Raw genomic sequence first — 18794 nt, forward strand, 5'->3', positions numbered from 1 at the left:
AGTGCCCAGCACGGTGGCACTTGACGTAAATCTACATATAAAATAATCAGAAGATTTATTAACATGATATCTAATAACCATTCAGATACAAGTGCTGAGAGATGCCATTTTCAATGGGTAATTGACCGAGTGCAGTAGCAATGAGGCAAGTGCACGCCCTGAGGCAAGTGCTGGAGGACTGGCGAGGGTGCCAGGGACCTGTCAGACTCTGAGGTACTCCCGGCGGCCAGTTGGTATGCTGTGTGGAGAGGGTGAGTGGGATAGAGATGAGAGGGAGGTTAGCCGGGTAGAGGGAGAGTGAAATAAGGGAAGAGGAATGTCATAAGGAGTTTCCGGAACGTAAGGAGATCAGACTCAAGACGGACGACGGCAGGGAGGCTATTCCAGAGGGAGGCCTCTGCTGAGGATAAAGATCTCCCTCCAAATCTCTGGTTAGAGAACTGGCTCACACGCAGAAGGTTGGAGGTAGATGAGCCGAGGGCTCGGGATGGACAGTATTTAGGAAGGCAACTGTGAAGATAGGTGGGTCTCAGGCCCCAGAAAGACTTGTGGACAATGCAAAGAGTCTTGAGCTTGATCCTTGCAGCCACGGGGAGCCAGTGGAGGGATTTCAATACCGGATAAATGCGGTCTCTGGGCCTGAGGCCAAGGATAGGTCTCACGGTTCTGTTCTGGATGAGTTGCAGAGGGCGCCGAGCAGAGGCAGGGAGGTTGAGAAAGAGGCTGTTGCAGTAGTCGTGCCTTGAGACAACCAGGGCTCTGGAGACAGCGAGCCCCTGGGGGAAGGTGAGAAAAGGGAGAGTACTCTAAGGAGGTGAAGCTGGTAGTTGGACTTTTTAGAGATGTCCGAAATGTGAGCAGAGAAGGAGAGAGTGGAGTCTAAGATGACCCCAAGGTTTTTTGCCTCGCATGTGGGTGGGGGCGCAGGTCCAAGGGAGGCCGGCCAGAGTGAGAGTGGAAAAGCGGGAGCAGGAGTTCCATATCGAACAATCTGTCTCACGGGCATTGAGGCATAGGTTGTTTGCAGCAAACCATGACTGAATTGTGGATACAGTCAAATATGAGCGCATTAGAGGAGGTGGCTGAGGGTAGCCTGAAGGAGAGTTGCCTGTCATCTTCATAACACTGGAAAATAGAGGTGAAACTGGCATTCTCACGTGCCAGGGCAGCCATGTAGACATTGAAGAACCAGGGGGAAATGGTAGATCCCTGGGGGACGCCTCAGGTTGAGAGTGTGATAGTGGAGAGAAAGGGTCCAAGATCCACCTGGGATGGGCGGTCGGACAGGAAGGAGGTTAAGCACGCCAGAGCCTGGCTGGTGATTCCTAGGGTGTCACGCAGACGTGCAATCGGTATGTTGTGGTTTACTGTGTCAAAGGCAGAGGAGTCGGCAAGAAGAATGAGGACATAAGGGAGTGTTGGTGTCAAGATTTGCGAGCAGGTCTTCATGGGTGTTCAGCAGAGCAGTTTCTGTGCCTCTTGATACTCTAAAGCCAGACTGATGTTCGTGGAGGAAGCCAGCAGATTCAGTGTGAAGGTTGAGCTGAGAGCCAGATTCTCCAGACGTTTGCCCAGGAAAGGGGTGATAGAGATGGGGCGACAGTTTGCCGGAATGGATGGGTCGGAAGAGGGAGTGCTTAAGGATGTTGGAAAAACTCCAGTGGCAAAAGAGAGATTGCAGAGATCAGCCAAGGCTGGGGCGAGAGAGTCAATGTTGTCCTTAATGGTTTTGGAGAGGCAGGGGTCCACCTGTTTAGAGAAGGCCTTCATAGACCTCGACTTGTCTGGTGACCTCATCAGGTGTAATGGGAGTGAGAGAAGAGAGAAGTGGTGGAGGGACCAAGGGAGGCTCCCAGGGTGTTGGTATATGATTTGGTGTGGAAGTGAGGGAGGAAAGGATGTTGTGGGTTTTTGCAGAAAAGTCAGAAACCAGGGCTGAGCAATGGTCCTGGGTGGGTGTGACAGAGAAGGAGGCTGCTGCAGGAGTGACCAGTTCCTTACAGACTTTGAAAAGTTTGGCCATGTTGTTAGATGCCGCGGATATGCAGGCTTGAATAAAAACTATTTTCTTGCTGTGGATGCAGAGTCGATATTGCCTTTGAATTAAGTGACAGGCCAGTTTGTCAGAGGGTCCGCCTTGCGCATCCCATTTCCGTTCAGCTGCCCTACATTTGCGTTTAAGGGCTGCCAGATCAGAGTCGTACCAAGAGTTGCACTTTTTGGAAGACTTCAGTCAGACCACTGTATGCCTGCAAGTGGCCATCGTATGCCTCTTGAGCTGTGGGGCGGGAAGGCTGTCGATAAGGGGTTGTATACTCTTTGGAGGACCTGCCAGACTGCTCTCTCAAGGAACAAAAGGATGGCCGGCGCTGTGTCTTTTTTCCATCAAACGGCATATCCAGCACTTTGCACTAAATGTCCGGACTGAGGTTGTGGCCTTTAGCCATCCTGGTCGATGAACAGATATCCTTTTGCCAATTTGGCGGAACCCTGTGTTTGTATTGTCCACCGGCACTGTAATGGCATGGTCTGAGACCATCTCCCCCTCCTGGAACAGGGCCAGGGCCTCAACTTTCTGATCTTCAGGCAGAAAGTCCAGAATAGGGCCCAGTTTATACCACATTTCTCGGTCACAGCGGGACAGAATAGCCAGGGAATTAATGGCCTTAATGGTGGAGACTGCAGTACAAATAATCCTCCATCCCATCGCGTCCAGATTCTTCCCCTCCTGGTCCGGGGGCACCATGAATGCAGATGAGAGGTGCGCCGAGCGCTTCCCTGCTGCTGCAGAGACCACTGGGTCAGGAGAAGGCTGGGACCTCAAGCACTTGTGGGCCGAGTCCGGGACCCTGTACTTCTTCTCAAGTCTATCCCATTTGGGTGAAGCGTTGCTCAGAGTCTTCATCAGTGCCAAGACCACCTCCCAGATTTCATCTAGAAAGGTGACAGACATGATGGTTTTCCAACTGGACTTGTCAGTAGAGGAATCCCTCCTTTTTAGTCTCCTCAGGAACCAGATGGAAACATTTCCGAAGCCCTGGACATCATGGCGTGAAAAGAGCCAACCTCATCCGGTGGAGAAACCCTGTGGGGCTCGTCCGCGCCCAGCGGTTCCCCGTTAGCTGGTACAGAGTCCTCGTCATCGTCGGTGTCCGTCTCCGTAGTAGCCGTATCTGTGCCTGTGTCAGTGTGCGGTGTCGGCTCCACAGTTGGAGTTAAATTGCGAGGTGGAGGAGATGTCGGTGGACACCTTGGGCCAGCTAGGTCCTTAGACTAACGCTTGCGCCGAGATGGGCTCCCGGCTGGAGGCCTTGTGTGGCGGGGGGGATAACAAGATGGGACGGTGTAGGGGGCATCCTCTGCAGGATCTCCAACACTAGTGTGTGCAGCGTCGTTAGAATGTCAAATGACCTGTCCCTTGGCTGAGCAGTGAAAGGAGTGAGCAGCATAGGGTCTGGGCTGATGTGCCTCCTCTGGCATCGGGTAGAACAAGTCTCATCCTGTGGGGGACCCCCTATTCCCACAACCTCCTTCGTGGTCGAATATTAGTCATCAGGGAGATTATCAGCGCCTGCCTCAGAGCTTGTATAAATCTGCACTGGCTTCTCTGTAGCGCCACGTGGGCCTGTACCCTTCTTACAGTCAGCAGGAGGGATCCTACTCCTTTCCTTCTCTGGAGACTTCTGGAGCACAGTGGCGAGGGGAGTTGACCCCATCCCTGAGGAGCCCATTGCCTTAGTCACCACTGCCGTAGCTGCTTCACGCTGTGGTGGTTATAAGGACACTCGAGCAGTGGTCGCCGTTGTGACCGCGGACACCACCTTCGAGGCCAGGCCCTGCTTCAACGAAGACGTGATGATTGTCAATGAGGTCGTCGACGGGTTGATAGTAGGAGCTTTTGTCGACTGCGTCGTGCTAGTCAATGATGAAGTTGCTTTGGGAGGCTGAGCAGCCGATGAAGTCTAGATTTCTCCTTCGTCTACCTGTCCGCCAATGGTAAGCAGAGTTTTGAAGGAATCTGGGACTTGTTCTTAGAGGGTGCCCCCCTCGCAGGTAGGCTCGCTGATGAAGTGGTTAGTGACAGCAAACTCGTCCTCCCAGATCTGGGACCCGAATCTGCTGCGAACCCATTGGGACTAGCGTCATAGAGCATGGTCTTCTTTTGGGCTGGGCGTCCTCAAAGGAATGCAACCTCTTTTCCGAGGGAGTTCGCTCGTGGGACCAGCCAGTCCTAAGTGAGTTATGACTGTGCCCGGAAGCAGAGTCAGAGGCCTTCCCTGACTTCAGCCACCCTGCCAGACTGCTGCAGCGATCCTTCTTGGTTTTGATCGAAAACCTGTGGCAGACCTAGCATCTTTCCTCATCATGGTCCGGATGCAGGCAATACAGACATTTATGATGTCGATCCTCGATGTACACATTCCTTAATCCACACTTCATGCAGAGTTTGAAGAGGCACCTCTTCTCCTCGGACATGGTGGAAAGGGCTGATGTAGGCCAAGCCTGGGCCTTCCCGAAAGTTCGATGAAAGATCGGCAATGTATGATGATCTTCGTCCGACTGCAGGTCCCTGCTGCCGGTAATCGACCTTCGGTCAAACGATGAGTCGGTCAAACGATGAGTCGGGCATAAAATGTGTCGACATATGCAGAAAAACTCAAAAGATGAACAAACTAGTTCGGAGAGCAGGAAGAAGACTCTCAACACTGAAGGGTGGCGTAAAAATCTGAAGATGGCCACCACGGGTGGAGCTTAGGGTGAGGACTGGCATTGGATGGGGGCAGTATGACCCAGAAGGCAGCGATTGGTTTAGAGGAGAAAGGCAGTTTTCAAGCTAAAGCGAAACTGTTTTCTTTTTACCGAGGATTCCCAGCCTGGGAATATTCATGAGCATGTGAATCCATGACGGACCCATGCTGGAGAACGGAGTTACAGGTAAGTAAAGTGTTCCGTATAGACTTGAGTACAGGTGGGAGAGTGGTGTGGGAGATTGTGCACTGAATGGGTAGCAACATTTTGAATTTGATCAAGCGGTGAAAAAGAATCGATGGGAGAAGAAGAAACTGGAGCAGAAGTTGGGGTCACTGCGTACTCCCTGCCTCATCATCCATTCTAGAGTAATGGGAGGACTCCAGGGGGGCTGTGATGAAGGTGTTACAGCAGCTCCGGCCTCCCTTGCTGTAACCAACCTCAGGCCCTGCTGTCCCTCCACAGGAAGGCACAGGCCAGCCTTGGACTTGCCCTTACATGCACAAAGCCTCTGTTCCAAATGTACTGCAGAGGGAGCCAACGTCAGAGATGCCCTTGCCCCTGTTGCCACATTCTCGCACGGCCACTGTGTCGCCATCCACACAGGTCTGATGTTTTCCTCCCAAGTAAGATCTGGGTGCCTCATGTTGAGTCCCAACAGATAATCCTACTTACTTATACGGTGCATTTTGAGGACATTTTTGTCACTTGCCTGCTGTTAATTTCAGGGATTTCTATGGGGAAATTACACCATTGGAGAATAGTTGGATCCCTCTGTACTTGATCGAGAAAAGGTACCAAGTGTGTCTGGTAGATCTATGACGTGCCATCGGGAAGGGCACTTCACCACATGTTGTTATTGCTGTGTTTGTTTCAGGTCCAGCCCCAGATACCTCCCATTGCAACCACCCCCACTTCCACCCTTTCCCAAACTGCCTTTTTCACTACCCTCTTGACTGCTACCCCTTTTAGAAATACAGCAGAAGCACGTGTTGCAATGTCCTGCAGGCAAAGGGCTGCTGTGGTTTGTTGTGCCGATGCAATGCATGACGGCGCACACAAATCAAACACTGTCACAGCTGTTCATTTCACCCCGCCCCCCACTGAAAGCTTAGTGGTCCAGGCCACTACAGCAGGGCCCTGTCCCGTGGCCGCCTTGTCAGCCTACTGCCGAGTTCCATCAACAGCACGTGTGTAATGGGAAGATACTCCCACTTCCTTTGGGACGTGGCAAGTGAGGAGGCAATACACCTGCATCCAGACATGCAGCCTCCTTTTCAGCAATTGGTTGATGGTACCCTGGAAACTTCGAAGCGTAACCTCCAACCTGGCCTGCATGCCACTATCTACTGGGCAGTAGTAAGGCCTCACTCATGGGTGAGAGCGGGCAGTTGAGCCTGGGTGTGCAGGCGAAACTGATGCGCGTCTTTTGATGGTCTCAACGTGTTTGGCAGTCGGGCAGACGACCTCCTAGAACTTTGAAGCTTTTCAGGACCCTATGCTGCATCATCTTTCTTTTTGGGGGAGGGGGGTCACTTTCTTCACTACGCTTTCTCCCTTTTCTTCCCAATGGGGATGAGGGACTAGTCATGGTCAGCAAACTCTGCATCAACAAGGTATCTGCTAATTGACCCCGCCAGTGGCATGTGGGCTGGAATGTACCACTTAAGTCAGTGCCTTTAGAATTCTGGCCGCAAAGCATCTCGTTACCTAACAAGTGGTCTGTTGGGTGCAGGATAAGGGTTTGCTACAACCAGTGGGAGGCTATATCATGTTTGTTTATTGAGTTTATATAGCGCTTTAAACCAAAGCGCTTTACAGAATAACAGATACATTAATGAATGAAGCAAAATTTACAAACGTGAAACAAACCAGTGGAACAGTATCTAGAACAATTTACTCAGCGGAGGGAGTCGGAAGGGGTTAGGGGAAGTGGGGAGCCCCCAGGTGACCTCCTACACACTATGGTGGTTACAGTATCCAATGAGGTCAACGTGAGGAGGCGGGAGGGGAAGGGAAGGGTGGGCAGGGTTTGAGGGGGAGAGAGGTAGGGAAGGAGAGTCAGGGGGAGTGGAGAAGAAGGGCTTTCAGGGTGGAGCGTAAAGAATGGTAGGTGGGGGTGGAGCAGATAGAGAGATAAGGAGTTCCAGTGGAGGGGGGGCCAGGAGTTACAAGGAGCGGAAGCGTGAGGAGGCACAAGGGGCTGGGGGCACAGTGAGAAGGTAGAGATCGGCTGAGCAGAGATAGCGGGAGGGAGAGTAAAATGAGAGGAAGGAGGAGAGATGGGGGGGCGAGGTCATGGAGAGATTTGTAGACAAGGCAGAGGAATTGAAATTTCAATTGTGAGAGGAGGGGGAGCCAGCCAAGTTGAGAGAGTGAGGTAGAGAGAGAGTCTCGAGGGCCAAGAAGACATAGAGTGCGGATAGGGGAGTGGTAGATGGATTTTAGGGGCGTCAGGTGAGAGACAGGGAGTCCAAAGAGAAGAGAGGAGCAGTAGAAGAGACGGGAGAAAATAAGGGAGGAGATTAGGAGTTTAGAAGCGTGAAAGGTGAGGGAGGAGCGGATCTTGCGGATGTTGAAGAGGTGCTGCCGACAGGCACGAGAGGTTAGAGAGATGTGGTTAGAGAAGGAGAGCGAGGAGTCAATATGGAGGCCAAGGTTGCAGGCGTGGGTCGAGATGGGGAGATTGGAAGGGGGAAAGTGGATGAAGGGCGGAGGGGAAGGTGAGAGAGTGTTGGGAGGGAAGAAAAGCACTTCAGTCTTGTCAGTGTTGAGGGAAAGAAAATGGGACGACATCAGACCACTGCCCCTGCTGCACAGTGTTGAGCCTGACTACTGCCTCCATTTCTGCAAAAGCCATGCAACAGCCCCCTTTCCCATGCCATGCCCCCTCTCGACTGGCTCAGAAATGAATGGGGGGGGATCTCTGCCCTGTTTTAGATCTGATGCTCTTTAACTAGCATCTGTGGAAGGACAAGTTCAAGGTGGTGACCCTCACCCAAATCCTTCAGGTTTGGGATTGCAAGACTGACTCATCTCTTTAGACCAAAGGGACCCCTATGCCCGTGTCCCGATTCATCCCAAACATTGAAAGTGCCTTTGTTTTGTGGGGTGGGGGCACTCATTAACAATTTGCGGTTCTCCCATTCGGCCTCCTTTCAGCCCCTCGATCGTCCACAAAATATATGATCAAAAGATGAACTATCTTTGGGAACCAGCTCATATCAATCTTCAAAAACTTGATCAAAGTCAAGTTACTTGTTATTCTGGTGTGGCAGAATTAACTTGGATGGGACAGAGCACATGATCCAGAAAGAGGAGTGGAGTAAGAGGTAAAATGTGTTCACAGGGGTCTCCATCATATTATACAAACACCAGGAGAGTGGTTGGAAAGAGGAGGTTATATGGCTTTCTCTAACCGTGGCAGTGTAAACGCCAGGCATAGGGTACCAGAAACCAAGAGCAAGTAGAGTTTCAAGTACCTTTCTCCGCACCTTGCATGTTTCCTGGTACTGCATCTGATGATCAGATATTGACATGCTGTTTGGGCTCACGGTTATAGGCCTGACAAATGCAGGTGGAACCGCTTTGAGGGGTGATTTGGCTGAGTTTATTGCTGCTGTACAATAAACGGGAAACATTCATCTGGAAAGCTTAATAGTCTTAGTTTAGCATTAGTTGAAGCCAGTGCAGAGCAAACCCAATGAGGCCACCACTGTGTCCTCACAGGTTGTGTTTTCGGTTGTTGTTAAGTTGGTCACTGTTTTCCTCTGAAGATAAAGCAATGCATAGGTTTAGGTTAGGATGGATCAGCTTTTGAAGGGTTAGGGAATACGTGTTCAGCATGAAAAGACAGGGAAGGTCCATTTGTCAAAATATGACCCTAGTCGTGTCTGTTTAGACCCAATCTCTGCATTTTAAGGTATTGAATGGCTTTGTCTGCTGGTAAAATATCTGACTTTGCTCCTTCTACTTCTAGTGCCAATACCAAAGTGCCACCTCTGAACATTAACAAAGTATCCAGCAGCCTGCTCAGTTTTGGACGGAAGCTGATTGCCCCAGCGATAGCGGGCGGTGTCATGGGTCCGGTGGCCCCTACTCATGGCGGCTTTAGCACTGGTTCCACCACCATGCCCAGCAGGAGCGCAACGGAGCTCCCGCCACAGCATTACAGACCACCACAGCCAATGCTGCCCCGCATGGTGAAGTCCGAGAGCATGCCGGTGCACCTTAGCAAAGGTAAGGGATCTTCAGGGTTCTCTGGGTGCCGCGGGGTGCAGCACAACATTAAGGGATGTGAATGAGGCGATGCATCTGACCCAATTCACAGGCCAAGAAGGAGAGGTGGGCAGCACTCAACACCGGCGCGTGATCCTGATTTGCAGGGACCATCACCACGGAATGTGAAATGCTTCCTGTTTGTAGCCACGCTAGCCTAGGAAGCAGGGAGTCACTCACAGGCCCCACATTTTGTGTTAAGATTAAAAACCAGATGTGTGCATTTGTTTATGAATGTGACTTGCCGGCCCTCATGTAGAGTATAGGATCCATTTCTGGAGGCCATCTCTGACGTTGTCCAATGCTGGGGTCATGTTATATATGCTATGTACATGGGTTGTATACTGGAACCACTTGTACCGGTCCCTTGTGGCTATGGGATCTACAAGTTAAGCTTGTTGCTTTTGGTTTGCAAGGACAGAGGGGAAAATGGAACATAGCTTTGCTGTTGCGTTTATGCATGCAGCTTGGACTTCCCCGGATTCTACGGGCTGCTGGATTGCGTCAAGGGCTCTTGAGGTTTTCCTTATTCAGTAGGGAGCCTCGTGTGTCCAGAGTATGAGGATGCGCGGGCTGGCAGGAGACATGTGTACAGTTCTGATGGTTCCTGTGCACAGTGGAAGCAGTGCTCAAATGCAGGATGGAACAGTGAATGTGCATAGCGGTTTGGGTGTGTTTGACCGAATTTATTTTGATTTCGTCAAACTGACCGCGATTTATCTATCGAGGCCCAATTTACATGCACATTCATTTTTTAATCCCCCCCGCCTCCAATTTGAAGGAAGCGGGGGACACTGCTGAACCCCCAAAATTGCAAAGTATCAAACATGGGGAGCAGGGGACACCCCCAGAAACCCCGCTCTCCAGGGTTGGTATTTTGCAATATATGCGACCAAATTTCCCTGGAGGCCAAATCACCCATGCAAAATGTGATCAAATTGGTCATTAGGTCAATTGTTTTAGGCCAAATAGGCCAATGCCTGCATAGCACATGAAGGAAGGTAGAATTTTAGCAGGTTTATGAAGGCAGTAGGAGTCAAGACCCACAAGGTCACTTAGTTGTATAGCCAGTATAACTGTGCAAACATCCTACTGGGGCGGAACACCCAGGGACCAAAATGACAGTACAACATGGAGGAGCACAATTACAGCCGGGGGTGAGAACCAATGGAAACAAGTTACATTGGGGAAGGGAGGACCACATGACATTTTTGGCGTTTGAGCAAGTTAGCTAGCACTATTCTGTAATCATCAAAAGGGCTCTTCCAGGCACAAACTCAATAGTGGGAGTATTACAAAGAGCCTCTCAGGGTACGCACGGCAACAATACATGCCCAGGAGTAAAACCTCAGACAGCCCACACCATTGTGCCATCATCACAAGGACTGCTCGGGGTAGGTGCCACTTTGGCAGTATCACAAAGAACCTCTCAGTTGAAGTCAACAATAACTACCCAGGAGTGAAACGCCATCCAGAGACATCCCACCCTTTGAGAATGTGTCATCCTGCAGACACCAGAGGTGACTCCATCCAGGAGCAGTTCCTTGTGTGAGTGTCAATGAGCAGGACCCATCTCGGCTCCCTCTGTACCGCCTCCCACATTCTGGACCCACAGGGAGACAACATTACAAAGTACCTCCTGCAGGGGCAGGTGTTCTGCTTCTAACATTGAAGCAGCCCATCACAGAAGGCACCGAAGATGAACTCACCCAGCTGCAAGCAGCACCACACAGGCACCACAGATTAACTCACCCAGCTTCAAGCAGCACCACACAGGCACCACAGATGAACTCACCCACCACACAGGCACCATAGATTAACTCACCCCGTCGCAAGCAGCACCACACAGGAACCACAGATGAACTCACCCAGCCGCAAGCAGCACCACACAGGCACCACAGCTAAACTCACCCAGCCGCAAGCAGCACCACCCAGCTCACCACAGATGAACTCACCCAGCTTCAAGCAGCACCACCCAGGCACCACTGCTGGTACCAATATTGATTGCTGCATCCTTTTCTGCTCCTTTTGAACCCAGTGCGGTTATCCCAATGGCGCTGTCGGTGCCAAATAAATCATGGTAACACCTCTGACCAAAGGTGGTAAAGTGCCAATATTGCTGTGACCCCTTTAGGAAAGGCCATTAGGACTTGTCAGAGGGGGTTTATGAGACCAGTCTCAGAGTATCAACTCCAAGCAGCATATGTTACCTGCATAGCAACAGATCCACTGGAAATGCCTACTCCTAAGCGGCCCTCAGGACTCCTCGCGATGCAGTGCACCTGTCGCCATGTATGTAGCAGTAGGCCCCTTGTAGTTGGTGCATTAAGACTATCAGGAGTGACCCTGCGGGCAGTTCCTAGTGGCCTCTTTCGCCACCCAGACGCGTTTGCAGAGCTCAGTATTGTTGGGCTGCAGTGATGATGGCGCCTCGGGGCATGGTTCTTTGTTAGGGTTTTGTGCAGTTGAGTTGCACTGGGGTCTTAGACTTCAGTCCAGGGAGGATAGTTAGCACAAGGTTCACTCCGAGGATGATTCTTTCTGCAGGTTCTCAGTAGTTGACCTGCCGTGTGGATCTTTCCTGCCGTCTGAAGCCCTGGCCTGCAGTTCTATGGCTGCCCTTCTATAGCATCCTAAAGTAAAACCTAATTGGCAGTAGTACAAGTCTGTATGTCAGAGGGTTGTGTTTGTTTCCGCAGTTCCTGCCAGGCTTTAGTGTGATCTAATTGGCAAGTGGCATTTGGTTGCTATGTTTTAGTAAATATCCAGGTTTTTAGTGTTTTACTGAAGGTTCGGTGAGACCGGATTCTGAAAATCCCCTTTGGAATTGAGTTCCAGAGTTTGGCTTTTAGTATAGAGAAAGCGGACCCTTCATGCCTTTTTCTGATGTGATGTGAATCTGTTGGAAGTGCAATGCTGTCAGTTCTTAGCTTTTATTTTTGGCGGTATGAGGTTTTTCCTTAAATGAACTATGCTTCATCGCCCTGAACAACGCAGTGGGTGTTGCAAAGAACTTTGGGTGTAGTAAAAACCTTTGGGTGTAGCAAGGAACTTTGAAGTGTATTGTATTCTTGATCAGCAGCCAGTGAAGCATTCTGAATGTTGGTGTAATGTGGTATGTCCGGTTGGGTACCATTAGCATTTGTATGGCAGTGTTCTGAACTGTTTGCATGTTCTTTAGTGGGTGTTCCAGGATGCCAAGGCATATGCTGTTAATGTAGTCGATTCTTGATAAGAACAAGGCTGCAAGTGTCCCGTTTGGGAAGGGAAGGGGATGTGAGCAAAGGTAAGAAATGAAATTATCCGTCTCATCGAGTGTAGGCGATGCACATATTTTTAACAAAGGATTGATTCCATGGTTACTCTGCTGTCATTCAGGAGTCTTAGGTTCTTCGTGACTTTTGATGTCTGTGTGCCAATGCTCATCACTGCAGGTCCTGTGATTGTTGTGTGCGATTATATGTTAGTAGGGAAATCATGATTTCCCATTAACTTTTTCAAATTTTTCGTCATCATTGAGTTCACTTGAGCGAGGCATCTTGTGAGATTGGCTACTGTATTGGTGGTTGGCAGTTGGCTGTGGTGATTGGCAGTTGGCTGTGTGTTGGGAAAGGATTTCTGTGTCGTCCACATAGTTGTTGCATGTGAAGCAATGCCACTTGCGTAACCCGTTGTTTTACTGACAGGAATGACTTCTAAGTAATTTACTTCTAAGTAATTCCTTCGAAGAAATTATAGGGGATTGGGGTAATGGACTAAAAGGGTTTGGAGGAGACTTGGGGGTAGTGGTACTAGTATTCGGAAAGAGGCATTGGGGAGGGAACCCCCCAAATAACAAACAAAAATTTGATTAGTTTTTTCAAAGTAATTATTCCAAAGTAATTCCTGTTCATAGAATGGCATGGAACTGTCACTTGTCCATCCTCATAAATGAGGCCATGTGTAGGTTTAAGAGCAGAGGCTAGATGCTTATGTTACTCTACATGTTATGTACGATGGTGGATTTCCAAACGTTTCTAGGAACGCTCTCCAAGAAGATTCAAGACTTGCGACACACACCGGTGAGAGCCACGGGCTACAGAAAAACTCCTATTGAGATAATTGGATACACATGGGTGAGACTCAAGTTTCACGACAGGGAGACTTATTGCAAACATTTTGTGGCCAAGAACGGCTCTTCAGTTGTAGGGTGGGAAGAACAGGCCGCCTTGCAAATAAAAATCCACCCTGGGGAAGAAATTCCTGTTCTAAGTGTACTGGGTAATACCACCAACATAGTCCACCAACATCAAGTCTACCTTAGCCAAAACATTTCCCAAAGTCTTCACTGATAAGGTGGGACTTCTCCAAGGTTTTCAACACAGGATAGTCTTGAAAAAGGGCGCTATTCCCGTAGCCCATCGCGTCCGAGGAATCCCTTTTGGTACCAAAGAAGCCCTGAGAAGGGAACTCACACACTTGTGTGAGGAAAATATCATCCAGCCCATAGAGAGCTCCGAGTGGCTTACTCCCATCGTCCTAGTAAGCAAGCCTGACAAATCCATAAGGATGTGTGTTGATTTGAGAGACTTAAATAAAAACATATGGGTAGATAGACACCCCCTCCCCAATATATCTGAACTTCTGTCAACCATGAAACCAGCTAAGTACTTCAATACTCTTGACCTCTCGTCAGCTTATCATCAGATTGCACTGGAGGAGACCTCAAAGAACCTTACGTCGTTTGACACACCCTTGGGGGCGTTCATGTTCAACAGGATGCCCTTCGGTCTCGCCTCGGCGGTATTCCAGAGGTTAATGACACACCTGTTCGGAGGTCTTGACGGTGTACACTGTTTTCAAGACGACATCCTCATATCAGCCAGTACGGAGGACGAGCACGATGCTAAACTCATGGGTGTACTCCAGGTGATCCAAAAGAGTGGGCTCACTCTCAAATTGGTGAAATGCGATATAAAATGCAATCCAGTATCTTTTCTTGGTCATTCCACCGATGCCAAAGGGATCAGCCCCAAGAGAAAACTCATGGACGCCATATTAAACATTGCTGAACCTGAAAACAAAGACCAGCTCAAGAGTTTTCTCGGCATGACCGAATACTATTCCAAATTTATAAGCAACTATGCCAACAAAACACAACACATGAGGACCCGCATGAAAAAAGCTACCAAGTTTGTTTGATCCACAGAGTGCAAGAACGAGTTTGAAGAAGTCAAATCCAACATCAATCAAGCTCCCGCGCTAGCGATGTTTGACTGTAAAGCAAAAATGATCATCTCAGTAGACGCCAGTAAGACCGATCTTGGCAGAATCCTTGAGCAACAACAAAAAGGGAGTATAGTGACCATCGCCTTTGCTTCAAGGGTACTCAGAGATGCAGAACTAAACTATTTCACCATTGAGAGAGAAGCGTTGGGGGTGAAATGGATCTTTCAACACTTCAGGTACTTAATATGGGGCTTACCCATAATACTCAAGACTGATCACAAACCTTTGGTAAACGTCCTCCAGTCAAAGACACCCCCCCTCATTTCTTCAAGGATTAGACGTTGGTTCCTCGACATCATGCAATACAATCTCCAAGTATGTTATACTCCTGGTCCCTCAAACCGAGTGGCTGATTGCCTCTCCAGATTGTCCACTAACCAAGAAGATGAAATTCAACACTCTGGTGAGGACATTATAGCTATTTTCAATCCGGCAATTCCCAAGGATGACTGGGTGAACATCGCCAGCACCGACGTAGAGCAACAAGAAATCAGGAAGGCCATCGTCAATGACTGGGTCGAACCTAGTCGAGCTCTTGCTGAATTCGTACCTATCAAAGACGAGATAACTATGGATGATAAACACATCTTCAGGGGTGATAGGCTGATCACCCCCCCCCCGTAGCACTCAGAAAAAAACTGCTTGAGCTGGCCCATGAAGGTAATTTAGGGAGAAGTCTGACAAAAAATAGAGTGAGAAACAACTACTGGTGGCCGAACATGTGGAAAGAAGCTGAGGAGACAGTAAAAAACTGTTCTGCCTGCGCCATGAGTGACACATCAAAAAATTTAAGGAAGACCCCTCTTCAAATCATAGAGCCACCCAAAAATGTTTGGTCAAAGATTGCCATAGACATTATGGGTCCTTTTGAAAACATTGATGCAGTGAAGATATACATAATAGTATTTGTAGACTATACCTCCCAGTGGACGGAATGGGGAATTGCCGAAACGAATGTCACCACCAGAAAAGTCGCAGAGTTTCTGACAGAAATATTTAGCAGAGAAGGGGATCCCAAAGAAGTGGTTTCGGACAACGGATCTCAGTTCATATCTTCTGAATTTCAAGAATTCCTCAAAAACGGATGCATCAAACATGTGACCACGTCCTTGTACCATCCTATGTCCAACGGATTAGTGGAGAGAATGAACAGTCTTGTAAAGAGCATAATTCAACTAGCTGTCGCCAATACTCTCCCATGGAGAGAAACACTCAAAGAAGCCCTGAGTGCGTACAGAACAACGCCACACACATCTACCAACATTGAGCCGTTTATCATGATGCGAGGCAGAGCTGCAACTAACCGTCTTAGACCAGCTTGGATCTTCATGAATGGCGGAGAAGCTAAATTAGACATAGAACAAATTCAGAAAAGAGTACATGAGAAGCAGGCAAAGTACAAAAAATATTATGACTCAAAAAACGCTGTAAGAGAAATGCAAATTCGAGAAGGAGACTGGGTCTGCGTCAAGGAACCAAAAAAGACACTCAAGGGCGAAACCAATTTCAGATTCCCACAAAGAGTAATCCGTTGTCAAGGCAAAGCCGCCGTATTAGATGATGGGAAGAAGTGTTCGGGAGATGACCTCGTAAAGATAACAACTGATATTCACAGACCCAGTACTTCAGAGCACACGACATACGAGACTCCACCAGGAAAAAACTCCCCTCCCACGGGAACACTACACCACGGTCAGCGGGAGGATAATGAATCACACAGAAATACCGATGAGACCTCAAGTGGTAGACTGTCGAAGAGAAATCTCAAAATCATCCAAAATTTCAACAACAATTTCATATACTACTAATCACCTTCGTCTACCAGCACTTCATCATACAATGTTTGGACATATACCTTGTACTCCTACCTACCTCCTCCTAGTTCACCCCTCCTCCCCTTACCCCCCACCCTTTTCTCCTCTGTTTTTTTGTTCTCCCAGTAAGGGAGATGTTATATTATGTTACACATGGCGCGGTCCACACAACCCTGTGACCGAGCTTCGATCTTGGAGAACACGAACATTCTCGTTTGTCAGTTACTGCAGGTCCGACCTCCGGGGGCCGCAGAATAAAGCTCCTGCATACCACTTATGTGTCCTGCCTCCTTTACTTCAGTTAGCTAGATGGTTTCTGTTCTGTCCGGAAGGCATGGTGTCATCCATTTGTTATCTACTTGTAAGTGGATACTACAGCTGTGAAGGGCTACGACACAGTGCCATCTCTAATTTAGTAACTCAGTTTGATCCTATGTGTAAGATCTGATCAAGAGAATGGCCCCAGAATTGTCTTTGTTCCAATTTGTTGTAATTCCCTAAAACTTTCCCTAGTGTTAATTTAGCTACACTTATTAAAGCCACACCGGTATGATTTAGTAGATCCGGGGCTGTTAATTAGACAGCGACTGGCATGACATCTGGACAGTGTTCCTTATTGTCATTTTTCTCTCTTTACTCTTTTTCAGAATACGTGGAATCACCAGGTGTTGCGTCGTGGACGCGCCATCAACTTAACACTATCAGCTCTTAGTGCTGTAGTGTTGGTTTTTTTGCCGTTGGCATTCTTTGCTGATTGTAAATTGTATAAATTAAGCAGCCATCAGATAGGCTGTATTTTTGTGTTAAGCAGATCGTATGGTGCTTATTGCTCTTGACAGTGTTTATTGTGTATTTGCTTTGACTACCCCGGACAGTTCCCTGACAAATTTTCCCTACATTTATTTTGCACTTTTGTTTGTTGGAAAGAAACATGTTGGATGAGTTGTGTTGAGAGAATGTGTATGAAGTGGTATGGTGAGAGTGAGTGAAGTGTTGCATGTAAAACTTTTTAAAGAATTTTGCGTTTTTGCACAAGCGTATCTCACTTTTTTGACACCACAGACATTAGAGGGCGTCACAGAGCCCATTATACCAACTTAACTACTGTCTTGTTAGTTTTGCACTGTTGATTGATGGTTGAGTAGAAATCCAGGAGTTAAACTGTTTAGTGTGATTGCATCACACTCTCCTGTACTGTGAAACAATCTACCTCATTTCCTTGTTGGTTTAAAACAATTTCTTTACTGTTCATTGGTTTTTATATGATTATGTACATTACTAAAATTGTATATTTTTTCAAGATTTTTTGCTACACTGCCTAATAATTTAATGCACTAGTAGGCAGTCCTGCCCATGAGCACTTTGGTCATTCTTTGGTATTCACCTGTCTATATTGGAAATTGATGCCCACCTAACCATAATGTTGTGTTTTAAAGGTTACTGACTTTATTGAGGGTTGGTTAGAAGTGGGTGTCCCACTCCCTCTTCCTCTCGTTGTGTTGCTGGTCATCCGTTTGTTTCCCAGTACTGTTTCCTGGAGTTGTTTGATTAGCAGCTCATTGTGTTTAATGATGCAGAGCTATCTCTTGGCTTGGGGGTAGGGGGGGGGTAAGGTGATGTTGGTACCCGTATAGGCGTTTAGGTCATACCATATGGATCAGAGCACAAATTATAAATCTCTCATGGGTCCAGGCCTACTTGGGTATGTTCCAGTATGTTGTTTGACTCAATGGGCCTCATTACGTGGTGGACGCAAAGGGATACCGGGCACCGTTAAGGACATTGGTGCCAGTAATCCCTTTGCGCCCTATTCCGAGGTCCCTTAGCCATCAGATAGGCTGTATTTTTGTGTTAAGCAGATCGTATGGTGCTTATTGCTCTTGACAGTGTTTATTGTGTATTTGCTTTGACTACCCCGGACAGTTCCCTGACAAATTTCCCTACATTTATTTTGCACTTTTGTTTGTTGGAAAGAAACATGTTGGATGAGTTGTGTTGAGAGAATGTGTATGAAGTGGTATGGTGAGAGTGAGTGAAGTGTTGCATGTAAAACTTTTTAAAGAATTTTGCGTTGTTGCACAAGCATATCACACTTTTTTGACACCACAGACATTAGAGGGCGTCACAGAGCCCATTATACCAACTTAACTACTGTCTTGTTAGTGTTGCACTGTTGATTGATGGTTGAGTAGAAATCCAGGAGTTAAACTGTTTAGTGTGATTGCATCACACTCTCCTGTATTGTGAAACAATCTACATCATTTCCTTGTTGGTTTAAAACAATTTCTTTACTGTTCATTGGTTTTTATATGATTATGTACATTAATAAAATTGTATATTTTTTCAAGATTTTTTGCTACACTGCCTAATAATTTAATGCACTAGTAGGCAGTCCTGCCCATGAGCACTTTGGTCATTCTTTGGTATTCACCTGTCTATTTTGGAAATTGATGCCCACCTAACCATAATGTTGTGTTTTAAAGGTTACTGACTTTATTGAGGGTTGGTTAGAAGTGGGTGTCCCACTCCCTCTTCCTCTCGTTGTGTTGCTGGTCATCAGTTTGTTTCCCAGTACTGTTTCCTGGAGTTGTTTGATTAGCAGCTCATTGTGTTTAATGATGCAGAGCTATATCTTGGCTTGGGGGCAGGGGGGTAAGGTGATGTTGGTACCCGTATAGGCGTTTA

At 48.0% G+C, this 18794-nt stretch overlaps 1 protein-coding gene across 7 annotated transcripts in view; it reads left to right on the plus strand.

Annotated features, from left to right (window-relative positions):
- The window catches only part of TBC1D5 (TBC1 domain family member 5), a 2783701-nt gene that overhangs the window by 2298914 nt on the left and 465993 nt on the right, over nt 1-18794 (plus strand). For all 7 annotated transcript variants that reach the window (XM_069648897.1, XM_069648892.1, XM_069648893.1 and 4 more), the window contains one exon: nt 8729-8988. In XM_069648897.1, the coding sequence (XP_069504998.1) occupies nt 8729-8988 (260 nt within the window). The remainder of the gene's footprint in view (nt 1-8728; nt 8989-18794) is intronic.

Source organism: Ambystoma mexicanum, chromosome 2q, assembly GCF_040938575.1.
Source record: "Ambystoma mexicanum isolate Mex_15411 chromosome 2q, UKY_AmexF1_1, whole genome shotgun sequence".
Lineage (NCBI taxonomy): Eukaryota > Metazoa > Chordata > Amphibia > Caudata > Ambystomatidae > Ambystoma > Ambystoma mexicanum.